This window comes from Falco punctatus (assembly GCF_963210335.1).
Source record: "Falco punctatus genome assembly, chromosome: 1".
Taxonomy (NCBI): domain Eukaryota; kingdom Metazoa; phylum Chordata; class Aves; order Falconiformes; family Falconidae; genus Falco; species Falco punctatus.
The window spans coordinates 67,326,349-67,353,483 of NC_137580.1; the positions used below are offsets into that span (position 1 = coordinate 67,326,349).

A 27,135-nucleotide genomic window follows, 5' to 3' on the forward strand; every position below is an offset into this window, starting at 1 on the left:
CAGGCAGCTTGTGCTTAGCTGTAAATCCCGATTGCCCTATATACAGCCCTTTGAATATCCTGTTGTCTTTCAGCGAGTAGATACCTCACATCAGGCACAGCTGAGGAAGCAAAAGTAGGAGCAGGCAAAAAGCAGCCTGTTACCATTTCACTGCCTGCTCATTTTAAAGAGGGAGGAGCAGGAAGAAGACAATAGTACTCTATGTGTGCCAAAGAGCTGGGAAGGAGGAAGGAGTTATATAATTTGCTTCTATATTTTATTTTTTTTTTAGCTCTTTCAGCCTGCACTTATCTGAATTTTTTACCAGGTGTCTATTCTGTAAGGTGCTAGCATTTCCAGAAGAGGCTTCTCAGTTTTGGGTCAAAATAAAAGTTCTCTGACGGTGGGGAAACTAGGTTTGTGTTTTCCAAGGATAAGGGGGAAAAAACCCATATTGTCTTGTATTTGATATCCAGAGGGAGCCAAAAACTCTAAAGCAGAATCATATGCAAAGCAATGCTGAGGCTTTCTTTGCAAATGGTAACAACAAAACCAATAACTTTGTTTGGCCTCATGGTTAGCATCAAAACAAAGCAGGAGGGAGGCCTCCAGCATTAAACCAGTGAATTTGGTTACTGTGGGAGCACAGAGCAATGCTGCGTTAATTTACCTTGTGCCTCAGTTCTGTGCCACCAGGACCAGGCTGCTGCAGCCTAGCCGGCGCTGCGTGCCACCTCCCCTCGCACCGTGCACCCACCCTACAAACGTGGAACAAGAGAGCACACCTAGTGTCACCGGCACGTCTGATTTACACTCAGCACAGCACAGAACAACTGCTAGCTCCTCAGCAGGACCCTATTTCAGGAGCAAGTGGCGATGTACCAACAGTGCCTGACGTGATCTTCCTGTAACACAGATCTGGAAACATTCTCATTTGTTCAGTGGTGTCCATCCAGGCCTTGAGAAGTTTCCAGCAACTTAACTGAGCCCCTCATCAGCTTCTACTGGGCATCCAGTATCTTTTTGTAACACTTTTACAGTGTAAATAAGGCTCACTATGGGAGATCAGTGTGTGGCATCCTGTACCAGTTGTGCTCCTGGACAGGCAACAGAACAACGAGCAGCACAATGTGTAATCTGGATCACTGACAGCAGAAAGGTTAATGCACATGAAAGCCCAATCCATTTGTCCTTGCAACACTTCAAAATCCTCTCATTTTTAATGCCTTACCTTACTTTCCACTGGGTCAGAGTCCAGTGCTAAGACTATTCCCATCTGCCAGTCAAGTAAACTTGCATAATCTGTTCCATCAAAACTGATCTGGCGGATATCTTGGCCATTTGCAAATAACAAAAAAGGCTTAGGACCTGTTGATGAAAATTTGCACATACGTTGATTCCACTAAGTTCAAAGTGATCTCTAGCCTGCATTACTACCTAGCTAACATTTTAAGTAACAGTAGAAGGCAAAATGACGAACAGATGCACAAAGAAATGAAGACCCTTGTTTTACATTCCATTTGCCTCAGAAATCAAAGATAAAAGTTAATATAGGTCTTCAGCATCAGTGCCTTACCCAAGACCAGCTGCAAAATTTGTGATAAAGGCAGTCACTGGCCCTGCTGCATTTCACACTGAGTGACCTAGCCTCAAGGCATCACCATAAATGACAGAACATTTGACTTCTGCACGAGAAGCCTTTCACAGTAAATGCAAGAAAAATGCCGTCCTCCAAAAAATAAAGGTTTTCCCTTATTTTTCCACAAACTTACTTTTCCTTCTCTCTCTGAGGCTGGAGGGGAGAAATATCCTTGTAGGGAGGGTCCTTAAACAGACTGTTTCCAGCCTTCTCGTTCAGATGTGGACACCTCAACCCCAATTCTGTACCACTGGGCAGTAACTACATCCACATTTATGTGAAGGCACGGAAACCTGAGTACTACACGTAGACCTCTGCAGTACAGCAGCCCAGGAGACTGAAGCATATACTGGTGCTTATTCTGGTGTATTTCCAAAATAGGACATATTTTCCAAACTAATACTTCCCTAGTTTCACAAAGTAACCTAAAACCAGTGCAAAAATGGATCCCAGTTATGCAATCCACTTTAAAGGACTCTACAAAATATTTTTGCTTTTATTGGCAGAAATATGCAGGCACAGTGATACTGACCTATAGCAGTGCAGTGTTTTCTGTCTTGCTGAAGCTTATATCCAGGAAAACAAGCACACTCCCAGGAGGATGGGCTTAAAGAAGAACATATCTGACTGCAGCCACCATTATCTGGAGATGTACATCCTTAAACAGAACATTTGAAAAATTTAACATTGCCATTATAAGAAAAAAAATAATCCACAACAACATCAGAGGTATAAGCAAAAGAGCAATTCACTTTGCTTAGAATTTCTACAGTGCAAAGCATTACAGTGACTGATAGATATACTGAAAGGCCTCCTGCTGAAAGCAGAAGTCTAGTGAAGTGAAAGGAAATCAGTAGTAACTTCTTCCAGAGTTTTTCCTGAAAATTCACAACACAAGATGGCAGATGGGGTGGAGGGGTAGGCTGTCATGGTTTAACCCCAGCCAGCAATTAAGTACCACAGAGCTGCTCACTCACTCCACCACACCCCCAGTGGGATAGGGAGTGGGACTGGAAAAAGGTAAAATTTGTGGGCTGAGATAAAAAATATTTAATGATTGAAATAAAGTAAAATATAATTGAAATAATAGCAACAAAACAAGAATTGTAATGAAGAGAGAAAGAGAGAGAGGGATTAAACCCAAGGGAAAAAAAGGGAGGGAAAATCCCAACAAAACAAAACAAACAAAAAAAGCCCCTCAAACCAAAACAAGTGATACACAATACAATTGCTCACTACCCACTGACAGATGTCCAGTCAGTCTCTGAGCAGCCATCGGTGGCCCCCAGCCAACTCCCCCCAGTTTACATACTGAGCATGACATTCTGTGGTACGGAATATCCCTTTGGCCAGTTTGGGTCAGCTGCCCTGACTCTGCTCCCTCCCGGCTTTTTGTGCACCTCCTCACTGACTGAGCATGTGAATCTTCAGAAGTCCTTGACTTAGGGTAAGCACTACTTAGCAACAACTAAAATATCAGTGTAATATCTCATTACAATGCAACATTATTCTCATACTAAATCCAAAACACAGCACCATAACACCTACTAGGAAGAAAATTAACTCTGTCCCAGCCAAAAGCAGGACAGTGGGGTATATTTCACAAAACTGTTTCTCCCATGCAAACCTCATCCCATCTACAATACACTAACAAGTTTTATCAGACTTTGAACTCCATGCAAAGAAACACCCAATTAACATCATTCTCTCTGCAGAAGTTAATTAGGCTAGGAGGGTGAATTGATACTTTCTAGTACAACAAACCAAGATTTCATACAAAAAGAAACTACTCTTTCTTCTTGGGGCTGTACAATGGTTACAGCCTCAATGCCAACCTGAGCTTACTCAGTGGAGTGTCCCTAGTAAAACAGCACCACTAAATCTACATATACAGCACAGTCCACAATATGCAAGGGATGTAAAAGGCGAAGGGGATTTTTCAAGGTGTAAGGACGGCATTAACAGAGCTATCTTGATCCCTAAGGCTGAAAAGCTGTATACAGTGCCCTGAATTTGGAAAGCTTGCTGAATAGGGAATGACAGATTAGTGTGTGTAGTAGCTTCTAATTTTCTGACTGCAAAAATTCCATTTGTGGGTAATTAGATGAAATTGCTGTAAATTAGAGCGACTCTGAACCTGGATGCATGATGTCAATAAAGTCATCTTCAGATTTCACTCAAGCTCTAATTTTGTATGTATATTCCCTCTGAAATATAAATTTTAGATGTTTCCTGCAACAAACATCTGGGAGATGCCTTGATCTGTGCTGACAACAAAAGAATTTGACCTGCAAACATCGGATGCTGTTGCTAAGAAACAGCTATTAAAACCTGAAGATGAATATTGCTCAAAGTGCCTGACCTTCCATTGCCTCCTTTCTTGTACAATCATTTACAGCTGTGCAAAATGAGTGCAAAATGCCTTCATTCACTTCTGGCTCTCAATGCCAAGAACAAACAGTTTGGCAGTCAATACAGCTAGAAAAAAATGTTACTTACCCGTGCATGCTTTGCCATCCACTGTCAGTACAGATCCTTCAGGACAAAAGCAAACAGGCCCTTCAGATGTTTGAAGGCAACCATGGCTGCATTCAGTGTTGTTACTTGTACAGGAAATCAGCTCTACAGCAATTTAAAGAGGAAAAAAAATCTTAAAGAACAATAAAAAGTTTTACTAAGCCCCCCCAAAAGAGATGATAACACTTTCTTAAATAACAAAAGAAAAAGAAAGAAAAAAGAAAAAAAAAGAAAAACCAAACTTGTGATGCTGAGAATACATTTCTGTGGTCTTTCTGGGGTTTGTTTCGGCTTTGTTTCATTGTTTCTTTTTTTTTCCAAAACTCCTTTTTTTCCCACCGTCTCCTAATTATAGCAAAGAAGAAAGCCTAAACTGCTGGGTCCTGAAGCCATTATGCTGATCAGCTTTAAATTTTCCAAAATTGTATGAAGATGTGTTATCAAAATAGAAATAATTTAAAAAGCTCTCTTTTTTACATCTCATCAAAAATATATCAGGTTTTGAAAACTAAAAGGAAATTATACTGAAAGAACAACTATAAAACACAAAGAGAATGAGGAAAAACTACTTTGCTACTACTCCAAGGGTAACAGAGATAGAATCAATGAAAACAGGAGACGAACCTTCCAGAAATAAAGCTATGTTCCTTAGCAGCAACTTTAAAGTTGTAAGGGCAAAACCATCTGAGGAGCTGGCAATAGCTTTCCTTTACTTTCCATTATGGTTGCTGGGGTGCCAACATTATTTTGAGTATTTCTTTAGTGCAATTTCACACGATAAGCTTCTTCCACCTTCCGTATTACACTGCTGCATCTCTTTATGCCAATTCTAGTGCCATATGGCAACACCTGCTGGAAGGTTGGAACTAATGCAAATTTCCCACAGCTGCTTCTTTGAATCAGCTGGATACACTGGCTTACATGGTGCATAGCTGTTGCAAATATTGCTTCTCCAGGGCAACTGCACTCTGGACTGGACTGTTCTAACCCCTTAAGCACAGTGAAGAGAGTCAAGAAACTGATCTCATGTTTCCTTCTGACCACAGCTTGTGGCATTGGATGAAAAGCTTCATAAAGGACTTGGAGGACAAAGCATCAAAATGTCTGGTCAGCATGTGGGCTTCTCACCTTGCATCTCTCTCTCTTTCTCTCAAGTTGAGTAGTTGGTGACATATCTGCCTTGTGCTGCAGTAGTTAAGGAGTTATACTGTCCATGCTGCATCCCTAGCCTGTGTTAGAAAAACATTATTTTCTACCTAATTTGAGCCATGCAAAAAGCAGGCATCAAGCTAGTCATCCAGAGTAGGACTGAGTCGCACAGTGCCCGAGTGTTGTTTTGGACACAAAAGGATATCCCACCTCCCGGTAGCCTCTGGTTGCAGGTCTCCCATAGATCTTCTGTCACATCTGGCTGCCATCTGCAGCTGTCACACACACCCCGCACCCCCACGGCGGGGTCACTGTATCCTGCTCCTGGCTCTCTCTTAATAGAGAGGGAGAAGTGACTCTTGGAAGTCTAAAATAGATAGACTGACTCTCTAGTAGCGATATTAAATATACCCTAGGTCTTGAGCCTGCCATGACCCAGACTGAACTCGCTGGTGTGCACTGGCACTTCTACCTGGGGCATATGCCAATGTTTTATTTCCATGGAAACAATGTAGAAGGATCTTTGTCTATGCCTAATTTTCACTTCATTATGGAATAGAAAAGTGACTGGGAATATCCTAAGACCTCAAAACTTGGATGCATTTCACATTTTATGTTCTAGACTTACTGTAGAAAGGCTTAATTCATTTGTAGGCTGAATATACACAGTGCTGCATCAAGGGAGAAAAAAAACACCTTCACCTCTGACTCTTACTGTGACTAAAATATGGTCTTTGAAGCTTACTGACAGACAGATCTTTGTTTTTTCCCTCCACTTCTGTGGTCTCTGCATTTAGTTTATTCACATTTATCCAGCTTCAGAGCGCTTCCTGCATTACATACCTATGTTATATGGATGCCATCTCTCAGGCATACTTCTTATATAGAATTTAATTGACAAAAGAAAAACAAATAACAAATGCCCAGGTGCAACAGATCCCCATAATAAACAACTTTATAAGCACTTCTGTGTATCTTACATGTTGTAAACAGATGCACGTGCACTCTAATTTCATTAATGTCATGCACATCAGCAACACTACCAACCTTGGCCCGAAGAGAAAAAAGATGATGCTGTAAGCTGTGCAAATTCTTATGCAGGATAGCCAGAGTAAGCCAAATTCAGAGACCACATTTAAAAAGATATAACTGCTTATCCACCTGAAATGTGTCACAGAGCCTAGTCTGAACAAAGAGGTCTCTCTGGAAACCCAACTTTTTTTTTTTTTTTCTTTTTTCTTTTTTCTCCTGAGGAGGCTCACGCCTGATTACTCATGTGTAACTTGTGTAACTTACACTTCCTTAAACATGACATCAGGATTTTGTTCACACAGTTCTAAGCTGATCCTACATGCATAATCAGGGATTGGAAGTGAGCAATGCAACACGAACACAAAAAAAAACAACTTCCAGCAGTTCCAGTGTTAAATGAAGACTCTCTCCAATATGATACTCGATACTCGAAGTGTTTACATACTCTATACTCGAAGTGTTTACCTATTACTGCTACTTACCATGACATGTTTTCCTGTCAGGCAGCAGAACAAAACCTGTCGGGCAGGTGCAGTAATAGGAACCGGGAATGTTCACACAGCCCAAAGTACAGCCATGATTCCAGAAGCCACATTCATTGATATCTGCCAAAAGAAGCACTTGCTGTGTCAGAGTAACGCCATCAGCCAGTGTCAGGGAACAGCTTCATGAAACAAACTAACAGTCTTCAAGAAGTACTTCTTTTTCCCTTTTGTTTTACAAAAATATGTTTCTCCTAAAAAATGATAAAAAAGCAAGTCTGCGGGTTTGCAGGCCTTATTCAAAAAAACTTTAAAAACCTTCTAGAAAAACCTGCTCAGGCTGCATGTGTCCAGCCTAGATGCCTAGAGGACTTTCAAAGTATGCCTTCCCATACAGATCCCAGTGCCCGTCAAATCCTGTGTGCACCAAAAAAAAAAAAAAAAAAAAAAAAAGGCATTAGACACTTTCTTCAGACAAAAATTCTTCTAAAAAATTTGGCTCCAACATGACTTAAGTAAATTTCTCAAAACACAGAAGTGGTTTAGAAGCTGAAATTCAGAAAGCAGTCCTGGTGAATTTCTGAGAGCTAGATGGCTGCTGCTCAGGCAGGTGTGTAAATCTTGTAAGCTAGAAATGTTGATGCCTTTACGTCTTTTCAAATCTGGTTGTGTAGTGAAAGAGATGTTTTTATAAGTTATTTTAAAAGACGTTTTAAAAGTTTTAAAAGATATGTTGACTATTTTTAATAGTAATGTTAGATTTTTATTAAAACAATCTAGATGAAAACATTTAGAAGCATGTATAATTTGTGTCCTTTAAAAAAGTGGGACTTAAGACAGCCATCTTGTTGCAGGATTTTTCAGTTTCACCTTTGGTGATATATCTGTTTTAATTTTTGTTTAAAAATTAAATAAGTACCCATAAGCGTGTCTGTTTATCTGAAGCTCCTTTAACTACTCAGGCTAAGACCAAAACTTCTCGTAAGAAGAGCACCTGGGACGTTTTCATAGATCTCCTTTTAGATTATTTCAGAACCTTGAAGGATACAAAACTGAAATGGCACAACTGGAATTTTTAAGACCTCAGAGTGTTTTTTCATACTCAAGATATGAGTAAAGTGAAAGAACGGGAGATTTTTTTTTTCATCTGATGGATAAAAGGTTGTATTACCTTCACAAAACTGTTTATTTTGACTTAAAATAAAGCCACTAGAACATTTACACCGATAAGTCCTTGAGTCTGGCCTGCAGTTTCTTCTTCTGCACTTTTCTTTGTTGAAATCACAGGTTCCTTTTTCTGGAAGAACAAATACAGTATAAATGTAATGGCGTTTTTACCATATCAACCTTCACAGAAAAACTATTTTTGAGCAAAAATGCTCGGTGATGTGTCTTCTCAACAGCTACTTGCTCAACACAAGGAACTTCTTATTAATAGAAAATAACTTCTATTAAATTATTTCCTTTTAGTAAAATCAGGCCAAAAAGTCACTATAAAAATGAAAGTACTTTGAAGACTAAGAGTAGGTCTGTGCAAATGATCATTTCTAGCTCCATGTCAGCACAAGCAGACCTAGAGAGAGCCTACAGCAGGGGATGGTTTGGTTTGGGTGCACACCTATAGTGACTGTGTAAGGGAAACCCGTGTGGAGTAGGTGTCATACGCTGCATATTAACATACGCTGTATGTTACCAAGCTCTGTAAAACACTCAGAAGAGAGCGACAGAAAGAGCACACACAAGCAAAAAGAGAGAGGAGAAGGATTTTTAAAAGAGAGCATAAGACTGGAAATTCTTATCAGTGCTCATGTCTCACATTACTTAACAAAAAAATAGCTGGACAGACCATGATGACTGCACATTTAATTTGGACAAAAAGTATTAGTACAGTCTAGAGAATCTTTGTATTGGAGTGGATCCTGGTTTCTGACTGAGAAATACAAGCGTTGAATACCTTGAACTCAGATTTAAAACTCAGAATGTTTCTGATGTCCAACAAGATAGGCTCAAAGTTTCTTCAAAGGAAGCAGAAAAAAATTACCTATCAGATCCCCAGAAGCCTTCCTGCTTCTCCCACTTCACAGAAAAAGGGAAACGGGTATTCAAGTATCCCTTTTCATGGGAAGGATTTGCAGAGCTTTGTGTCTGTGCTCAGCTATTTTTTAGAGCTGGTGCTTTCACAGATATGCAATATTCATGGTTTTATTTTTGTCCCCCAAACTATTATTCTTGTTTTAATCTTCCTAATCTTCTTCTGGGGTTGCTTGCCCCTTTCCCAAGCTAAAAATAACTGAACTGCTGTTACTGAATGCGGATATGCAGCCACCCACACACACCACTGCCTTCGCCCTGTGCTGTCTGTATAACGTACAAGACATCGTGGGCTCATATGGGCAAAGAAATTTGTATGTGAACAGTTTTTTGTGCTATTTCCAATTCACCTTCTAAATTCCAAGAGATGGAAAGCAGCATAATATTTACATTTGACATTTAGTCTTCTGCTAGCCACAACGGAGAAAATCCTGGCCATTTGGCGGAATGACAGATCATGTATATAAAAGATTGAAATAATTTCCCATATATTTCAGCTTGGCTGAAACCATCAACATTACACTTGTTTGCATCAAATTGATTAATGTTTCTCTGGCAAAAGTTGTATCACTAAAGAAAAAATGATGAATGGATGACTAGATGGATGTTATCTATGTTAATAAGCATGTTATCTTTTGAGAGACTTGAATTTTATGTAGTTTTAGCTGAGCCTCTCTTTTTATAGAACCAGTTTTTAATTAGACCCTTAATTGTTGTCCCTACTGCAAATGAATCAGGAACATACAGTAGTGGGGTGTCTAATCTTCCAATACAGAACCCATTAAAATGACAGAAGTGCAAGTACAAGCAATCACAAAACAAAAAACAGAAACAAGACTACACTGAGGGCTGCACCTTGTGCTTATCACTGGTGCTGGGTTTTTACCCCTTGCTTGTATCATTACTGGTCTAATGAGACCTAAGATACCCAGGAATTACAGGATAAATAACAGAAGCAGCAATTTTGCCATCTGGTCAGTTTTGAGAAGATATTTTTTTTTAACTGAATAATTATTAAAATTTAATATTGCCAAATCAATATGTAAAAAAATAGTCACATTTCAAAACAAAGTGAATGGTGACTAAATTATGAATCACAAAAGTTTTAAGGTAATCTTTTCAGGAAGAGCAACCATTATGAACTTACTTTCTAGCTATTTTTTGGTTGTTTGGGGGGTGTGTGTGTGTGTTCCCCTCCCATCACCTCTCTTATACAGAAATGGGCATTCTCAGATAATAGCCTGGTGTTAGTATCTTGCAGTGGAAAGAAACACTACATAATTACTCCCCAAAAATATCTTGAGTGTATGGAGTATCATTAATCTGTCAGAGGAGATACTTTAAAAAAATTCCAGAGGCAGTCTCTGAGATTTTAAGGTAATTAAGATTTTTATGAATCATTAATAAAGTGCAAAGAACATTCCAGCAGGCATTTGTAAATACACATACTGTCATCAAATCTAGGGTTAGCTGCCAAAGAGAGCTGAGGTAAATTAGTGGCCATCTTCCAGATACTGCTGTACTAAAGTTATAGCAAACCTATAGCTGAATTAATGCTCTTCTCCATACTTATTGACCTTGACCAATCCAGGAAAGTCTTTTGAAAGAGAAAGGAAAGAGAAGACATGAGGAATTTTAGTAAAGTAAATAATCCGAATTCCAGTAAAAAAGTCAAATCAAGTCAGTTAGGCACTTCTTGTCACTTTTCATCTGAAGAAACTCACTTGCTATCAGTTTTAAAGGCGGCCTAATAATTCACAGCTGACACTACCTTGCAACATACACTTTCTTAGCTTGTACAGAGCATCCAATTAATCTAGGTATGCCTTTATCTCCAGATTTCTCTGTTGTAAGATCAGCTATAAATCTCACTTGTACTGCAGGCTCATTAGTCCTCCTTTCATCCCAGTACGGGATAAATCAAGCAACCTACATGCAAAGTCCAAAAGGTTCATCTGGATTCAGCCTGTTAAGCTTCTTTCTACTCCACCACTTCCCAGACATTTTTACAAGAAGATATTTGGAATAAAAAACAAGGCCTACTGCTGATGACGTTTACTGTCATACAAAATGTACTGAACATGTTGGAAATATAGGGGTATATACTACAAGGCATTTAAAAACACTGGTAGTTTATGTATTAGTAAAGCTGGGGAAACCCTCTTTCCAGTGAAAAGAGGAGCACTGGAAAGCAGCATGTTCTGGTGTAAGAAGTAGAGTTAATCTTCTGATAGAAGAATAAAAGTTAAGTGCCCATAGTCAATGAAATTATGCTACACACTTTTGTGGAGAGGACATACATAACACAGACAATAGCCCCTGAAGTTCAAGGGACCACTGTTGCGAACTACCTTTCTTGGTCATCGTTTCTTCCTCTCCGTCTTCATGCGTGTGCAGACATGGTGACAGGCACCCAAGGAGGCCACACCAGACCTTCCAAATATTGTAACAGCCCTGAGATGTGTGGGCGTGCCACCACCTGCACCATGAACTTATCCTTCCCTAGCTACACGTGTGAGAGCACCAGACGTGTCAGTGGAGAAGAGCACTTCCATTTGCCAGAATGAGTGTTTTCCTCAAAGGAAACACAGAAAGAGGTATTGTCTCTGAATGGAGGCTCCCTGGCTTTACAAGTATAAGCTTGATTTCCAGGAACACTTTCTCTTCTGCACCTCTACTATTCTTTGCACTGCAAACAAAGCATTTGAAAGGGAAAGTTCCCTTGAAGATTTTGATTTCCCCACTCAGACCAGGCTTCAGGAAGGAAAGAAAGCATGGCACCGTATAAAGTTGTTGGTTGGCATTAAGAAAGACAAAGCCTATTTTGTAGTAAATACTTAGAAATGGTTCAAGAGAGATATTTACAGTTTCATTTTTACTCATACAAACAAACACTACTTTCTTCTCATGTCTTTATATCACCTATACCTCTGGGAACCCATAGCTGTCTTCCCTTGGGAGTTCTGCAACCATTGCTCAACAAACAAATGCCTGTCTGCTGTTTGCTCAGTTGGTTGTATCCAAGCGAAATTGGTGACAAAAGCTATTCCATTAAAGCAAGAATACTCTATGTCTTCTAAGAGATCAGAGAACAAGATATCATCTCCCCTGGACACCCCTACTTCCTACTGCCTCAGCAGAAATACTCCAGAACAGTAAGCTACCCATAGCCAACTACTTTCATTTTCTGATCCACAGTAAAATGCAGTGACATGACCACCTCATACAGTGGGATGCAATATATATAAATTAAAAATACCCAAGGTTCTTATTTAATAGTTACTATGGCAACTTCAAGTCTGTCTAAAACAGGCTGACTCAATCCAGACATTTCACAGCAAAGCTGAGATATGCACAGTATCACCTGTGGGACACACATACATTTAAAATCCTTCAGTGCCGTAATAATCGGCGGTGTTTAGATGCAAATTAGAGTAAAACTTCCATAAGGGAGGAAACATTTGATGAAGATAATCTACACAGAGGATTTAAAAGCTCTATGCTTTGTGCATTTAGCAGGAAAGCATAAAAACATCTTTGTTCAAAGAAAGGGAGGAGGAGGAGAAAATCACATTTATCTGCATGCATTAATCTGTATTCAAATTAATGAAACAAGCAGTTCATGCTCAGCACACTTCCAGCCTGACAGTCCAGCTAGAGTTACACACACCAAGTGGGACTGTGGGTCGCTGAAGTTAAAGGAAACTTTTTTCTTGACTTCACTGAGGCCTGAAATTTTACTAAAGAAAATTATTACTGGGAAAAATGACATTATTGTTCTCACACATACAACTGTATCATTACAGTTCACTTACCCAAATCCTGAGAATCTGTTCTTGCACCTGGTTGTTTAAATGGATGTACCACTTTTATCTCCACTGGTGGAAAAAATGATGGCTTCAGGCTAATTGTGACTACAACTTTTCCAGTATACTTATTGGCTCTCCATATCATACCAGATTTCAACTCTGAATAGTACAGGTGCTCAGCAAAGACAGACAGACCAAGCAATTGACGTCTACAACAAAGAGAAGAAAACACAAGGTGGCACATTACCTGATCCCTATATATTTGCTCATAAATTTTCCGAGCATCTAGTTCAGCTAAGTTCACTGTAAATAACTTCTCTTTGTATTCTGATGTATCTCTTATATTATCTTATATACGTAAGAATCAGATGAGGTGCCAGAGACATTCCCAAATAATTCAGCACCCAGAACCCTGTAGATTTGCAACAAATAGATGCAAAATGGATAATCTGCATTTCTCACATGTCATATGAGCTGTTGTTCAGGACTAACACAACTGACAGAGAAAGCCAAGGTACCACTCTGCTTCTGGCGAACCCAGCAACTAAAACCAGACCCTTGCTTTGTTGAAGGATGTGGGCCAGATAAATTCCCCCGTTTCTCAATTTCCAGTTCCTGCTCTGATGCTTCTAACTGTGCCAGGAAATCAGAATGGAGGGGTAGGAACAGGGTGTTCCTAAAATCCATCTTGCTGCTTCTCCTATCACAGGAGTTTAGTTTCCATCCGCTGGTCGGTTATAGCAGCCAGCATGAACCACAAAAGGGTCCAGTTTTAAAGAAGAGGGAAAGCAGAAGAATATTGGAAAAGGGATTTTTGACATCCACTTTCCAGTACATTCTACAGGTATTGAAAAAGAGAATCCCTATCATCCAGGCTCAAAGGGAAAGTGCTGATGCCCTGGTGAACACCAGCCAACTCAAGCAGGAAAGGGGGAAAGGGTAAGGAAAAAATCCAACATGACAGTTGGCAAAGTAGGGAGAAACTAGCTTTGTATTTGTCATATGCAAGTGGCGCGCTGCGTATTTAAATCAGCAGGCCAGTGAAACCATTGTTTTTCTCATTTTGCTCTTGGTAATCCCTCTATTATGCATATGCCAATCCGGCCATACTGACAGAAACTGCATTGATATAGGGTAACCTTTTCCCGAGTACTTCACCAAAAACATGCCCACCGTGGAGCATCTGTACTGCTGCAAAGCATGAGGGCCCCAAAGGCCCCAAAAGCACATGGGCTTAACAGCCCCCCCAGTCATGCTTAGCCCCCTGCACGGGGGAGCTGAGGAGGACGAGTCTGTCATGTAGGACAGTTGTGACCACATCTGCCGATACTTGCTGGAGAGCCTGAGCACAGGCCTGAGCCTCCCTGCCCAGCAGCTAAGGAGGACAACAGGCTTAGAGGAGGATAGGAAAAACCTGATCTAGCTCAGTCTCTTCAGCACAGCTCAGACACATGAGCTCACCCACTGTGACCTTGAACAAATCATTTAATCCCCACTTCTCTATCTGCAGAAAAAGGCCACTAATAAGCACTCAGAGACAATTTGCAAGGATTAAGTAGTTATCATTTGCTAAAAGTTTGTAAAATGGCAAGTACTGAGTGGCAGTATTATCCTTACAACAGTGACTTTTTTCCATTTTCCTATCAGTAGTTTTAGATTTGCAGTTACCGGCCATTTGCACTACACTTTATACTCCTTATTGGGTTAAGAACTGATAAAATAAAAGGGAGAGTGAGGAAGAGAGCTTATCTACATCCCTGGGAAATGAGTGGGGTTTTTTTCTGACAAGCTCAGGAAAACTCACCGGACAGAATTTTTGAGCAAATGAACAGCTCTGCCATCATAGTCGCATGATCCAATATGGGAAATCTCTTTCCCATGGTCATGTTGGATCCAGTAGAGCCTTGTGTCAACCAAATCTAGTGAGATGGCCTTTATTTTTTCTGTGGTTCTTAAAATATTTCTCACACCACTTCCACTGAGGAATACTCGGTGTATGCTGGAAACTGTACCATCAGAAGACCAAAATAATAGCCTGCAGGCAAGAGAGGCATGTTTTGAATAAGTTAATAAATAAAATAATTTTTTAAAAAAAGAATTCCACATTTGCAAGATAACATCACTGTTACACACTACTTTAGTTGCTCCTGTATATGGAATTTTTCAGTCTTATCACAGTGCTTTCAGAGCCAAAACTAATAATAAAGCAAGGGACTTCCTTAATATGTACTCATTTATTTCAGGAAGGCCCCATATGCATCTGCCTTTAACATAGCTCTATTAAGAATGGAAATAATTTTTGACAACAAAGCATCGTCTATATCAGAAGACATGTTAGTGCTAAAGTTTTGTTACTGTTGTTTTCTTCTTTTAATAAATATGTTTCTATGACTGTTCAGGAAGCAATAAGATACTACAAATTTTTCTCATGCAGACCAGGCAGAATTTGGCCCAGCTTAACCACAAAGCGCCGTTGTCTGTCCCTGCTTTGTTTGACCATGCAGTCAGAGAAGGAAACTGAAATTACCTCTCAAATCTACAGAAAGCTCCTGCAGACTTGGGGAAAGCATATTTTTAAGGCAGATCCACATTGCCCTCTGCCTCTGGGCAGGGATCTGCCTCCAGAAACTCTAGCTGAATTAAGTGCTTAACTTAACAATACCATTTCTATTGTAGTTCTCATTTCTTTCTGCTTTCTTGCAGATTGTAGCCAGATTATACTGTTATTAAATTAAGACACAGTCAAAATACAGCTCCAATGCTCAAAAGACTTATGCACTGAAGCTACTTATATGTCAAGTTATTCATGGATCAGAACCCAGGTTTACCAATGTGACTAAGGTTAACAACAGTTCTCCCAAAATAGCAAGTTATTCCCTCATTCATATATATTTTATTTTTTTAATGTTTGGGTTTAGATTCTTTACTTGGATTTCTTATCATAAAAATTCCAAGAAGCATCATCATTTTACCTTGTCTTCATAAAATTGCAGAATTTATATGTACAAAACAATGTAGCATAAAGGCAGCTTTATTATGTTTATGTTAATAATTTGTTAAAGGCCCCATAAGAGATTAGATCTCACTGGCAAGGGGCTGTAGTAAACCAGTAGGAAGAATCAGCCCCTGCCTCACAGCTTTTCCTGACTGTTACATGGTCAACAGTTATCACAGGTTATTAACATATAAGTGAAAACATCCTTCCAGAAGGACAGCCCAATTTTATTCTGCCATTTTAAAACACTTCATTATTATCTGTCTATATTTTTATAGCACCTGTTATTTAAGAAATGTCACTACTCTGGAATTTAGAACAAATGCTAGGGTTCACTTTTTACAAATAAGGAAACAAAGTTGTGTATAGCCTCTACGCGCAACTTTTGCAAATCAGTGTAGGGACAGGATATCATGTGAACAAACAGGAAGGCAGAAGAACAATGAAAATTGGAAACCGTCTGCAGTAATTGCCAGCCTTCTCTGTGTTTGCCCTCTGTTTTTCTTCAGTTTTAATCCTTATTTTTTGGCATTTCTAGACACAAAATTAAATCAATCTTACAGCAGTAGTTATATTATTAGTACTAAAATAAACCTATCACTGCTAATATCCAGACACATCTTTTGAGAAAATATTTTTTATTAGGGTGTCACATTGTCCTTCATTATTTAAGAGTTGCACACATTTGAAGGAAGATATTGTTAATATCAGATTTAGTTCATGTTTATGCCTATGCACATAAACATAATGGGGGGTTTAATTCACTTCCCGTTAAAAATAGAGCCTTCAGAGTTTTCATACAAGCAAATTGCCACAGGGCATAAAAACGATGTTAAACTTCTTGGAGAATACTTTATTTGGCTTATTACTGCTTATTGGCCTCCCTGTAAGCACAGATGTACAGCTTTTATGCATGGTGAGTCACACCTCCATGAATACACACATGTGAGTCTTCCCGCACTTTTGTCTAAGCTCAGCAAATATTTCCCTGTAATATCATTTGTAACGTGTTTCGGTAGCATTTGACAGTGGGCATGAGGATATGTGAATATTTCTTATATTGGCAAATAGTACATTCAAAAGCAAATCAGAAAAAAAAATATTTAGGCCAATGTTCAGGCTTTAAATCCTACCCAAATGACAAGACTCCAAAGAATACTAGTAATGCTACTAGCATCAGAAGATTGGTTTATGTATAAGTGTACTAGGAAAGGACATGTAAGCCTTAATATTAAAATAGTTCCACACACTGTAGAACAACTTTACTGCCAGTCAAAAGTGGCGACAAAAACATGTTTTTGCTGGACAAAACAGAAGCATCTCAAAGGCTCCTTAAGCTTTTGTTTTTTGCAGGTTTAATGGAAGAGTTTTATGTGGAAAGAGAAATTAGCACGGAGAGACCACTGTGACAATTCATGTTGATAACTCTCAAGGCCAGATCTCTTATGTGAACACGGTTCTTGGTGTACATGGCTTGAAGCGGGAAGAAGCATCTTTGTGAAAGCCAAATTACTAGTGACACAAGTAGCAACAGTAGATTCAGAACCAATATTCAGAGCAACTGTCAGAGAGACAAGGAAAACAGGAGCAAAACTGTAAGTTTAGACCTTTTCTTCAGAAAACATACTGATTTGTATTCTAAGTGTGCCAGGTTTGGAGCGCGAGGAATTCCCAGCATTTGCAGGCATCATTCCCCTTGATGCTCCAATCCTGCTTTCTGTGGCTCTGAAACTTTCCTGTCTTTGAGAAAGGACCAGTAATGCCTCTTTTCCCTCAGCTCTCTTTCCTAGCAAAATTTTCCCTGATGACCGAGAGGTACAGGTTCTGCATTAGACTTCAGCAGGCTTTCTTCATATCCTTCTCTTTTGATCTCTTAGATGCTTATTCATCTTTTATCCTTTTTTCTCGCAGTTCAGGGAGGTATTGGACTATAGACACTGTGCACAGACTAGCCCAGCAGCCTATAAACCGCAGTCATAGTACTTTGTATATGTTGAGTCCATGTCAATGAAATTACTAACCTAGTTAAAATTACCTTTGCTCAGCATCAATGGTAATCTTTGTGGGATGACCAACACCTCTTAGAAGAACTCGGCGTTTTTTCCCACGCATGTCTGTTGCTTCTATGGTTGCTTTCTGTCTGTTAGCCCAGAGAATGTCCTGATTTATCCAGTCAATAGCAAATCCTGAAATGCCTTTGTCTATGTAACATAGTCTCTGTAAACAAAAAATGTCGATAAAAAGAAGCATCCTAATGATTACCCTAAACGCGACTTTCAATATAGGGAATAAAGTGCCAGACCGAAGCTTCCCATTTCATCCCTTCACCTGCTTCATTTTCTCTCAGACCTGTAGACATTTCTCTTTCCTAATCACTTTCATGAGGTCTTTGTACTTACACATACCTCTTCCGAACTGAGTGACCCTCTGTGAAAGGGGAAAGTGTTCTCCACAAGGAACACACTGGACCGATCTTTTAGCTACAACTTCTTGCATTTGGCACGCTATGAAGCAACCGGACCTCTACTGATAGAGATGGAAAACTTCCTAACATGCTGTTGGTAGCCTCTGATCCTTAAAAATCAGTGTAAAATGCATCAGTGAAGACTCCACATGGGTACACAAACCCTGGCAATCTCTCTCAAACAAAAGCAGGCTCTCACAGCACTGAAGTTCAGCCACAACAGCCTGTCTGCCGTTCTTAATCAGCCAGATGCAATGAACTGCACAGCTTTTTCTGAACAAAGGATGAAGTGCTAAAAGAAGCATTTATGCAACCATAGAAACCAATAAAAGGTTGGAGAAAAAATGAGTAGGAATTCAAGCACATCCTTTTCATACCATTTGTGCCAGTTTGAACTACAGTGATCTGGAAAGCAAACTTCCATAACATCAGGGATTAATTTAAAACTGGTAGAAACATTGTCTTCAAAGCTTTAATTTGTCCGAATTCTCTCTCCTTCATTTTTAACCCCCTTCACTTGATCCACAGAAAATACTAAATGTACTGTGAATGCCAGAAGGCAGCCTAGACTCAGGACCATAATTATTATGACAGCAAAAGGTCTAAAGTGCTAATTAATGAACAGGAATGGCAGAACTGTACCTAAAGAGCAGGTGGTTTCCATAAAGAGTTTATGCCCATTAACTTGGAGAATTCCAGAGAACTGATTACTTTACCTCTTGTTTTGTGCCATTCAGGTGAATTCTTTGAAGCAGTCTCCTTTCAGAGTCCACCCAATACACTTTCTCTTCTGTATAATGAAAATCCATAAACGTTGACTGACCAGTATCGGCCACCAGTCTTTCATGATTGGTCCCTTCAGTGTCAATTCTAAAGATGGCATTACCATGGCTAAAAAGTAGGAATGGTGCAGGGTCTGGTGTGAAGAAAGCAAAAAGAGACCAGTTAATAGATAAGCATCACTTTTTTGCTGCATTAAGGTCTCATCGGTATTATACTAGCCAAAGAGAAAGTTCAGGATCCAACTGTCTCTCTCATATCTAAATGATAACTTTCTAGGCATATCACAGAGAAACAGTAAGATATAACTGTAATGGTCCTTTCATGTTTAATGTTGAAAGTTAGGTAAAAAATCTGAGTCAAGAAACTGAGGCTGCAGTGGTTCTTGCCAGTAATTCCAAATCCTACAGCCTAATTGGAGGTCAGAAGAACTATTGCATGCATGCCAACGGAGGTTGGAAGAAGTGTGCCATGGATGCATCTCCAAGTTAAAGACTACTTCCAACTATTGCGCTATAACAAGAATTTATCACAGAGAGGTGGTATGAAGTCTCATTTTAACTACACAAACAGGGAAAATGAAGAACCCAAGACAGGGCAAAGGGAAAAGCTAAAGACTTTAGAGATTTCTTGTGATGTGGAGGGATGAAGGAAACCAAAAGACCTGTGCTTAAAACTCCTACGGCTCAACAGCAGACAAAATCTATATTCGTACTGAGAGGTAAGAGTGTTAACAGTACCTTAAATAAAATATGTTAAAATGAAATGCATTCCAATTATGCCCCAAACTCTAGAAATCCGTTTAATGCTGAAAGTTGTGAGCAACCAGGATGGTCCAAATAGCTTAATACAGCCTTGAAAGTAGATTATAAGTATGGGACTACAATTAGTAGGACATAGTGGTTGGGGCTGCAGATTACACTAGCCCAGTTTTATCAAGTCCTCTCTGCTACTTGTAGGGTATCACCACAGGGCAGGGTTAAGATTGCCTGAGGAACCTTAGCTGCATTTTCAAACCACAAGGGTTTTCATTTAGGCAATTTGAATATTATTGGATGTCTGTCAAATGTGTAGCAGAAGAAAGGAGTTTTTATGTAACCAGTCATATTTTAGCCTTAATTTAAAAAAAAACCCAACAACAAGTAAACAAAAAACAAACCACAGATTTGTTTTCCCTAATTAAAAAAAAAAAAAAGAGGGGTATACAACTTTAATTTACCACTGAACTTACTTTATTATTTAATTTACTAGCCTTTAATTTACCACTGAACTTACTTTATTATTTAATTTACTACTCTTAAATTTACCACTGAACTTACTTTATTATTTAATTTACTACTCTTTAATTTACCACTGAAACAAGATTCAAAGAAGAAAGCATGTTGTGGTGGTAATGGAGGGGATTTATAATGTCTGAAACAAAAGATCGCAGCACACAAGTAATGCTTTAACCAAGTGACTTTGAAATGCAATTATTGATACAAATCCAACAGAGTGACAGCTTTCAAGCCTGTCTAATCAGTTGTTGAATTGATCTTCCTGCAATGCAGAAGGAACTCGCCATTTATCAGGGTTGGATGTCATCAAAGATGTACTATCATCAGTTTTCTTGCACATGTATATTTTAATTTTGAAAATTAAACTGGTTTTATTGACCAGCTTTTCAACCTTTTAACTTAATATCTTTACTACTAGCATGAAACCTGAAGCTTTAAACTCAACAGACATCACTTTACAAATTTTAGCCAGATGCTCCACCTTCATCATGTTTTCAAGGTTGTTTGATTCAACCCCTTTGACAGCAGAGGAATGAGACCAATTTTGATTTCTCCAAGTGAAGAAAGTTGTGACAAGCACCCAAGATGTAATTTTCTTCTTCTGTTCACACGGAAGATGATCAGCACTATTGCTATACTAATGATCTGTTTTACAACTCAAGTTTTCAAGCTACTACCCAGTTACAAAAGCTGCTTCTAGGATTTTAGTGACTCTTTTCCTGCAGCTATTTGCACTGAGCAGCCCCTTGTGAGACTATGAAGACTTGCTTTACGTAAATGGCAAATGAATGGTGAAGCGTAGCAAGGCTGACTTATCTCAGGAATTTGATAGCTGTACTGCCTGCATTTTTGCCAATTAGTTGACCAAGAGCATTTATATACTATGCTTTTGTCCCTTCCACTCTCTGAATTTCCCATCAGGTGCCTGTGAATGAGGGCTGTAGATGGAATAAATCTAACTGATTGCACAGGCAGCAGTCAGATTTGGGGCTTAATTTTATCAGGGGCTTAATGAACAGGTAAACAACACCTGCATCAAAGAGCTTTCTGTCTTCAAAACATGAGGGTATTTCACTTGGTGTACCCCCTACAGAAAGGTTTATACCTAGCATAAGGGCTCCTTATCCATCACAGTAGCTGCTGAACTGTCAGTCACTTTCTACCAGTGCTATAAATGTTAGTAATAACATTTAAAAAAGCTGAAGTCCTCCAAAATTAAGGTAGGATTGTTCTTCGAAAGATATCTGTGGACAAATATCACTGTGAGGTAACATTTGTTTTCACTTCTCTTTACTTCAGAAGTGAAGAGTTTACAAAACATTTGATTTTAAAAAAAATTAGAATTCTATTTAAGGGGCTAGAGATGTTTAGGCAGGACTGCCAAATATCCAGATTGGGTCTTTGTGAGTCATGTGTTGCTGCCAAATAATGATGATCCTAGGGAGCTACACAGAATGCTTTTGGTTATGTTCATGATCCCAAAGGCTACATGCACAGGGACTCAAATACGTCTATACTTCTTGGGTCAGAAATATGCCCTGTCACATCACAACTCTGCATTAGCAAGAGTCCCAGGTAAGGATTAGTCAGAAAGAGAAACCCTGAGCTCCTGGATCAGAAAGGAGCTGTAGCATATCCTAGACAGTAAACAAAACCAGACATTCAGGAAACCAAGGTGGAGAGGTGAGAGGTGAATTTCAAAGCACTCTTACCTCATACTCTAAATGCAATATAGGGTTAAACTGATCAATAAAATCCAACTAGACCATTTTTCCTTGGTTGCATCTATTGAGGACAAAATGAAGGTTATTCAAAGGCCATACCTCTGGATATTTTCCTCTTAGAAGGGCTGAAACCGCTTAAAATTTAAATGCACCTTACACATTCAAAAACCAATTTATACACTCAGGGCAGAACAAGGAAGAGAAAGACCTCACGGTAGCACTCAGGCTTATTAAGAAACTGACAACAGACCAAACCAAAATACGGGCTTCCTGCTCACTGTTTCACAGCACTATCCCTAGAAATTAAGCACACTGGAAAGATATCAACCCTAACAGATTGAAAGAGGCAAAGGGAGCAAAATCTTGTGTATTTTCCGGGAAGCAGTAAGGACAAGATAAGAGAGTTTACAGTTCCGAGCACACAAACAGAATATGTCTGCTAAACAGGAAGTAATTGTTTAATTTGTTTGCTTTCATTTGTTCATTCATCTTCCCACCACCATACTTCCCGTTGTTCACCACCACTCTTCTGTGGCACCCACTTTCGGCTTTGCCTCTTACCCACCAGTAGACGCAGCAGTTTTTCCAGCAGCAAACAAGAGCACCCCAGTCACTGCCTAGTAGGGACCAGCTGGCCATGGTTCACTTTGAAACATAATGCTAACTAAATCTCTCCAGCTCTTTTTTAGTCTTCAGAAAAGAAAATGACCTTACCGTTCACATAGCAAGACCGTTTGTCAATATCCAAAGTGTAGCCGGGCAAACAGGAGCAGATGTACGACCCTGGAACATTGATACAGGTTTGGCCACAGGTTCCCAAACCGCCTTCAAGGCATTCATCAATATCTGAAACATGGTTTTGTACAGATCAGGAAAATTCAGCTAGCAAAAGTAGCAAAGTGAAAGAATACCCCAGACATAGTTATCTAATAATAAATTGGTCACAAAATGTAATATCCCATAATTTTAAAAAGGAGAGGAGGATGGCCATGCATTGGTTTCAGAATTACTGTTTTGTCTATTGTCACATGCACAGTATTTTTATTTTTTCTTTTATAGAAGACTCTCCAGGGAAATCACCGTTCTCCCTGGTGTCTGGGCACTCAGGTCTCTGATTGCCCAAACGCAGGGAACAGACCTGTTTCATGCTCCATTCCTGTGATTTGCGTTATCATTTGCTATGCAAAAGCTGCCTGCAGCTGCTTCATTCTATCTTTATTTCTCTTTCCACAGTAATAATTTTGCCAAACTTTGTAAAACAGCAAAGCAGCAAACAGACTGCCGCATTGAGCTCATTTTGGTTTCAGTCAAATCTCAAAAACACATACACTAAAACCCCCAGTATATTCTGACAGCTACAAATCCAAGCCAAGACAACAAGCAAACTGATTAGAAAGTGGGCTTTTAACTGTTAGATCAGGCTAGAGCCTTTAGAAATTAAAAGATATTTGATGTATATATGGTGTTTTATCAGGGCTTGAGGCAGTAACTATTAATTAAGTCTTAAATTAAAGACTTTATTTTTTAAAAAAAGCTCACCACTGAGGGGCATATTTTATATTAAGAGAGAAAGAAATTAACTCCTTTGACAGTATCATGGATGATTGTGCCAGAAAATTTAGATAAACTTCAGTTCTTACTGAAAATAAATGCACCTGATAGTAACGTCCCAAGGTGACTGACACCTGGCAGTACCATAACCTGGTATAATTCCTGTATAACCACTGTGAGGGTTGCTCTAAGGAGCAGCTTTTTCCTTACCCAAGATCTATTTGATGTCATTAACTTTTGTTCTGGGTTTTATCGTCTGACTTTGCATATGCAGGAAAAAAGAAATCAAAACAAATATTTTAGAGAGACACATTTGTGTCTAACTTACCTTAGATGATAATTTGAATTGAGTGCAAATTACCAGTGTTTCAGGAGGTCTGTGAGTGTTAGGTGAGGATTCCCCTAGTTCAAAGAAGGTCAGAAATAGCACCTCATGATAACTACGAGGAACTGCAATTTAACCAGCTCACACCAGCACTTTGAAAGGAATTTTCTCTCTCAGTAACCTAGGGAGAGCTAAGCAACCAGATCTCTGACATCCCATGGATCTGGGAACCCACCTCCATTAACTGTTTCAAAAAACTATGCACAGCAGAAGTGTTTAGGCATTTCTCCTGTGTCAGGTATCAAAATTGTTCAGAAGAATGCCAATGCTTTACAGCCACATAACACGTCTGTACAAACTAGGGAATGTTTCCATATTGTTTTCAGTTTTCCCACAACATTACGTTCCGCGTAGCAGATGAACTAATTTGATAACGTAGGAAATTTAGTCAGAGCACATGCAACTGATTTCTGTTAAACAGATTATGAAGGTAAAGCAGAAGCATTTTCAGCAACTTCATTCCATAAAGCCTTAACTCTAACCCACAATCTTCTCCAAGCAATCAGCTTTCAGGAGCATATTTTCCCACACATACTAGGGACGTACATGCCATTCTCCACAGCATTAAAGGGGTAACTCCTCCAAATCCCCTCTAGAAAGGTTTGACTGGCTTAGAAGTTTGTTAGTGGGCTACAGAAACTGCGAGCCCCAGGTTGCCAGTTTAAAATGAGCTACTCCTGGCTAACATTGCCTGGATGTCATGAAAACGAAAGGGCTCTTTGATAGCCTGTACCAGAGGACTTTGGGGACCTCAACTCATTGTCACAGGCTGCTGTCAGTGTTAGCAGAGATATGAAGGAGTCTTCCGGGTTGGACACTGTGTCTCTCCTCCATGCACTGGTTCTCACGTGGAGTAACTGGCTGGCTAAGCCAGGCGATTAACCTGATCTAGTCACCAGCACCAAAGCAAGACTCCCTTGACAAAGGCTATATGTGGTCCGTTAGTCAGTACACTTTTATGACAACAGTGGTTTGTTAAATGAACCTGATGTTGTGATTTCTCTGAGGAAATCAGAAGTTTCATGGGTGATGAAGGCAACTATATAGACATAAGATCGCTAAAGACAGAGGTTGCTTGACCAGTGTGAAACACTGATGAAAGAGCTGTTATTCCCTCACAATAAAGAGCACATTAAATAAGAATAAGTGAGATAGGCCTGACTTACAGATTGTATCTGGAAGATTGCTTACTCTGAAAAGGATTTGTGTTCATATTGGACAGAAAGCTGACCTCTTAGCGTGTTGCTGGGCAAAAAAATTCAAATCAGAACACATACAAACACAGAACTATAGACTATATTGGCATGCTGCTAGTATTTCTCAGATATAGGTTGTTAAAGCGTCTTGAAAAATTAGAAAGTTTGCAACAAGGATAAAAAGCCTGATTCAAGGGTAAGGGAAAGTGTCTTTCTTTGACACCCTCAAAGAGCTCGCTCTGCTTAGGTTATCAGAAAGAAGATCGAGAAAAGGATTGATCTCGGTATAGAAATACCTTCACAAAGAAAAAGTACCAGATTTTCTAAAGGACGCCATAATCTCTTGCAGGAAAGATTTAACAAGGACTGATGGCTGAGAACTGAAGCCAGGGAAATCAAAGTAAGCATTAAATTCACATTTTAACAGGAAGCGTGATTCACTAAGGGAACTACCCACCAAGAAAAACTGTGATGGTGTGAAAAACATCGATGGATATTCTTAAGTCAAGATCAGACCAGCAAGACACATTACTATGTGCCAAGGTAACTGGACAATGACCTGTTATTTACAGAATGGATTTTCCAGCTTTATATGGGTGTACAAAACTGATTCTCCAAGAAAAAGCATGCTGATTGATCAGGCTACAAGAATTTACACTGCCTCCCCAGCAATTGTACTGCAAGAAAGGATTTCAGGGTTACCAGCCTGTCCATTTTCATCACCACCAAAGTTCACAAAAGAAAGCAAATCACACACATACTGAAAAGCAAGCCATCGCCCCAGCTGAAGAAAGGCTATAGTGGAAGAATAACTGCCCAATAAAAGACAAGGGGTGCAGTGGTGACGGGTGGCTCGGCCACTGCGGAGTGCCCGTTCCAGCAGTAAACAGGAAGCGCCAACAGACACAGCGCCATTGTAAAACACGCTGCAGAGCTCTGAACTTCCAGTTTTTATGGCACTAACAATAGAAGAGGGTCCTATGATTAACATGTGCTCTTCTTTGCTTAAAGTACAAAAAACCCCAACAACCAAACCAAACCAACCAACCAACCAAAGCTGTTTCTTAAGGTTTAAGAGAGCTTGATCATAAAACCATCAGGTGTAACCAGCATTGCCTTAACCTGCACTCAGGACCAAAGCAAAGCACAGATTTGCATCCTGCTGTAGCTGTTTTATGTGTCCTGGCAACCACAGCCCCCAGTGAGAACTTTACCCTGTGAAAGAAATCGGCTTAGTGAACACAAAAGCTGTCTGCAGTGCCCTGACAGCCAGCCCTGAAAGGAAGAATGAGGTTCTGCTCAGTTCTCAAAGGCTTCTTTATGCAAAAAAATGCCTTGAGAATCAGCAAAAACGATGAATCATGTCATCATGATGTTGGCAGCTCTCAATGACTTTGCATACAAATATGCTACTTTATTGAGAGTCCTGAGAAACGCTCTGATTGCAGAAGGTGAAGCATTAGTATGCCTGGCAGGGATACAGAGAAACCATAGTGAGCTAGAACTTGCATTTCATTATAGCCCCAAATACATACATTCATAAAATATACATGTGCAGATACACATATTCAAATAACCTCAACTCAGATTTGGTTCCTGTAGTGTTGGACTGGCGATTAATTCAATCCACTATGTCTAGTCACCACCATAACCTTTTCAACAAGGTTGAACATAAAATTTCATCCTGGTTACAAAGAAAGTAGCCCATTCCTTTCATCTGTTTTGTTAAAAACATACAGCTCAAAGAACAGAAGGTAGCCAGAAATGGAAAGATGTATCGATCTATCAGCAGGTCACAATAAAACAGGTGAGGCACAGCTCAGTATCTTTAAAGTACAACCTCATCACTCACAATTTCTGAGAGGACAGACGCTGTGAAGTGCACAAATACTATAGTAAGAAATATAATGTGGATACAATAAGGTGGTTACCAACTCCTGGACTCTTCGAGTCCAGAGCTACAGAGATGATCATATCGCAGATAAGACATCAAGAGCAATCATGTGATCTAGTCAAGTATAACACAGAATCAAATGTAGAACTGAAATAAAATTCAGAAACCACT

The 27,135-nt window shown here is 39.5% G+C and overlaps 1 protein-coding gene across 1 annotated transcript in view; it reads right to left on the reverse strand.

Annotated features, from left to right (window-relative positions):
• EGF (epidermal growth factor) overlaps positions 1 to 27,135 on the reverse strand; it is a 66,988-nt gene that overhangs the window by 34,180 nt on the left and 5,673 nt on the right. The window contains exons 2-11 of the mRNA XM_080374026.1: positions 22,653 to 22,784; positions 18,874 to 19,073; positions 17,729 to 17,910; positions 14,503 to 14,733; positions 12,705 to 12,907; positions 7,970 to 8,095; positions 6,799 to 6,921; positions 4,118 to 4,240; positions 2,151 to 2,276; positions 1,211 to 1,347 (exon numbers count right to left, since the gene is read on the reverse strand). Coding sequence (XP_080230152.1) covers positions 1,211 to 1,347; positions 2,151 to 2,276; positions 4,118 to 4,240; positions 6,799 to 6,921; positions 7,970 to 8,095; positions 12,705 to 12,907; positions 14,503 to 14,733; positions 17,729 to 17,910; positions 18,874 to 19,073; positions 22,653 to 22,784 — 1,583 coding nt within the window. The remainder of the gene's footprint in view (positions 1 to 1,210; positions 1,348 to 2,150; positions 2,277 to 4,117; positions 4,241 to 6,798; positions 6,922 to 7,969; positions 8,096 to 12,704; positions 12,908 to 14,502; positions 14,734 to 17,728; positions 17,911 to 18,873; positions 19,074 to 22,652; positions 22,785 to 27,135) is intronic.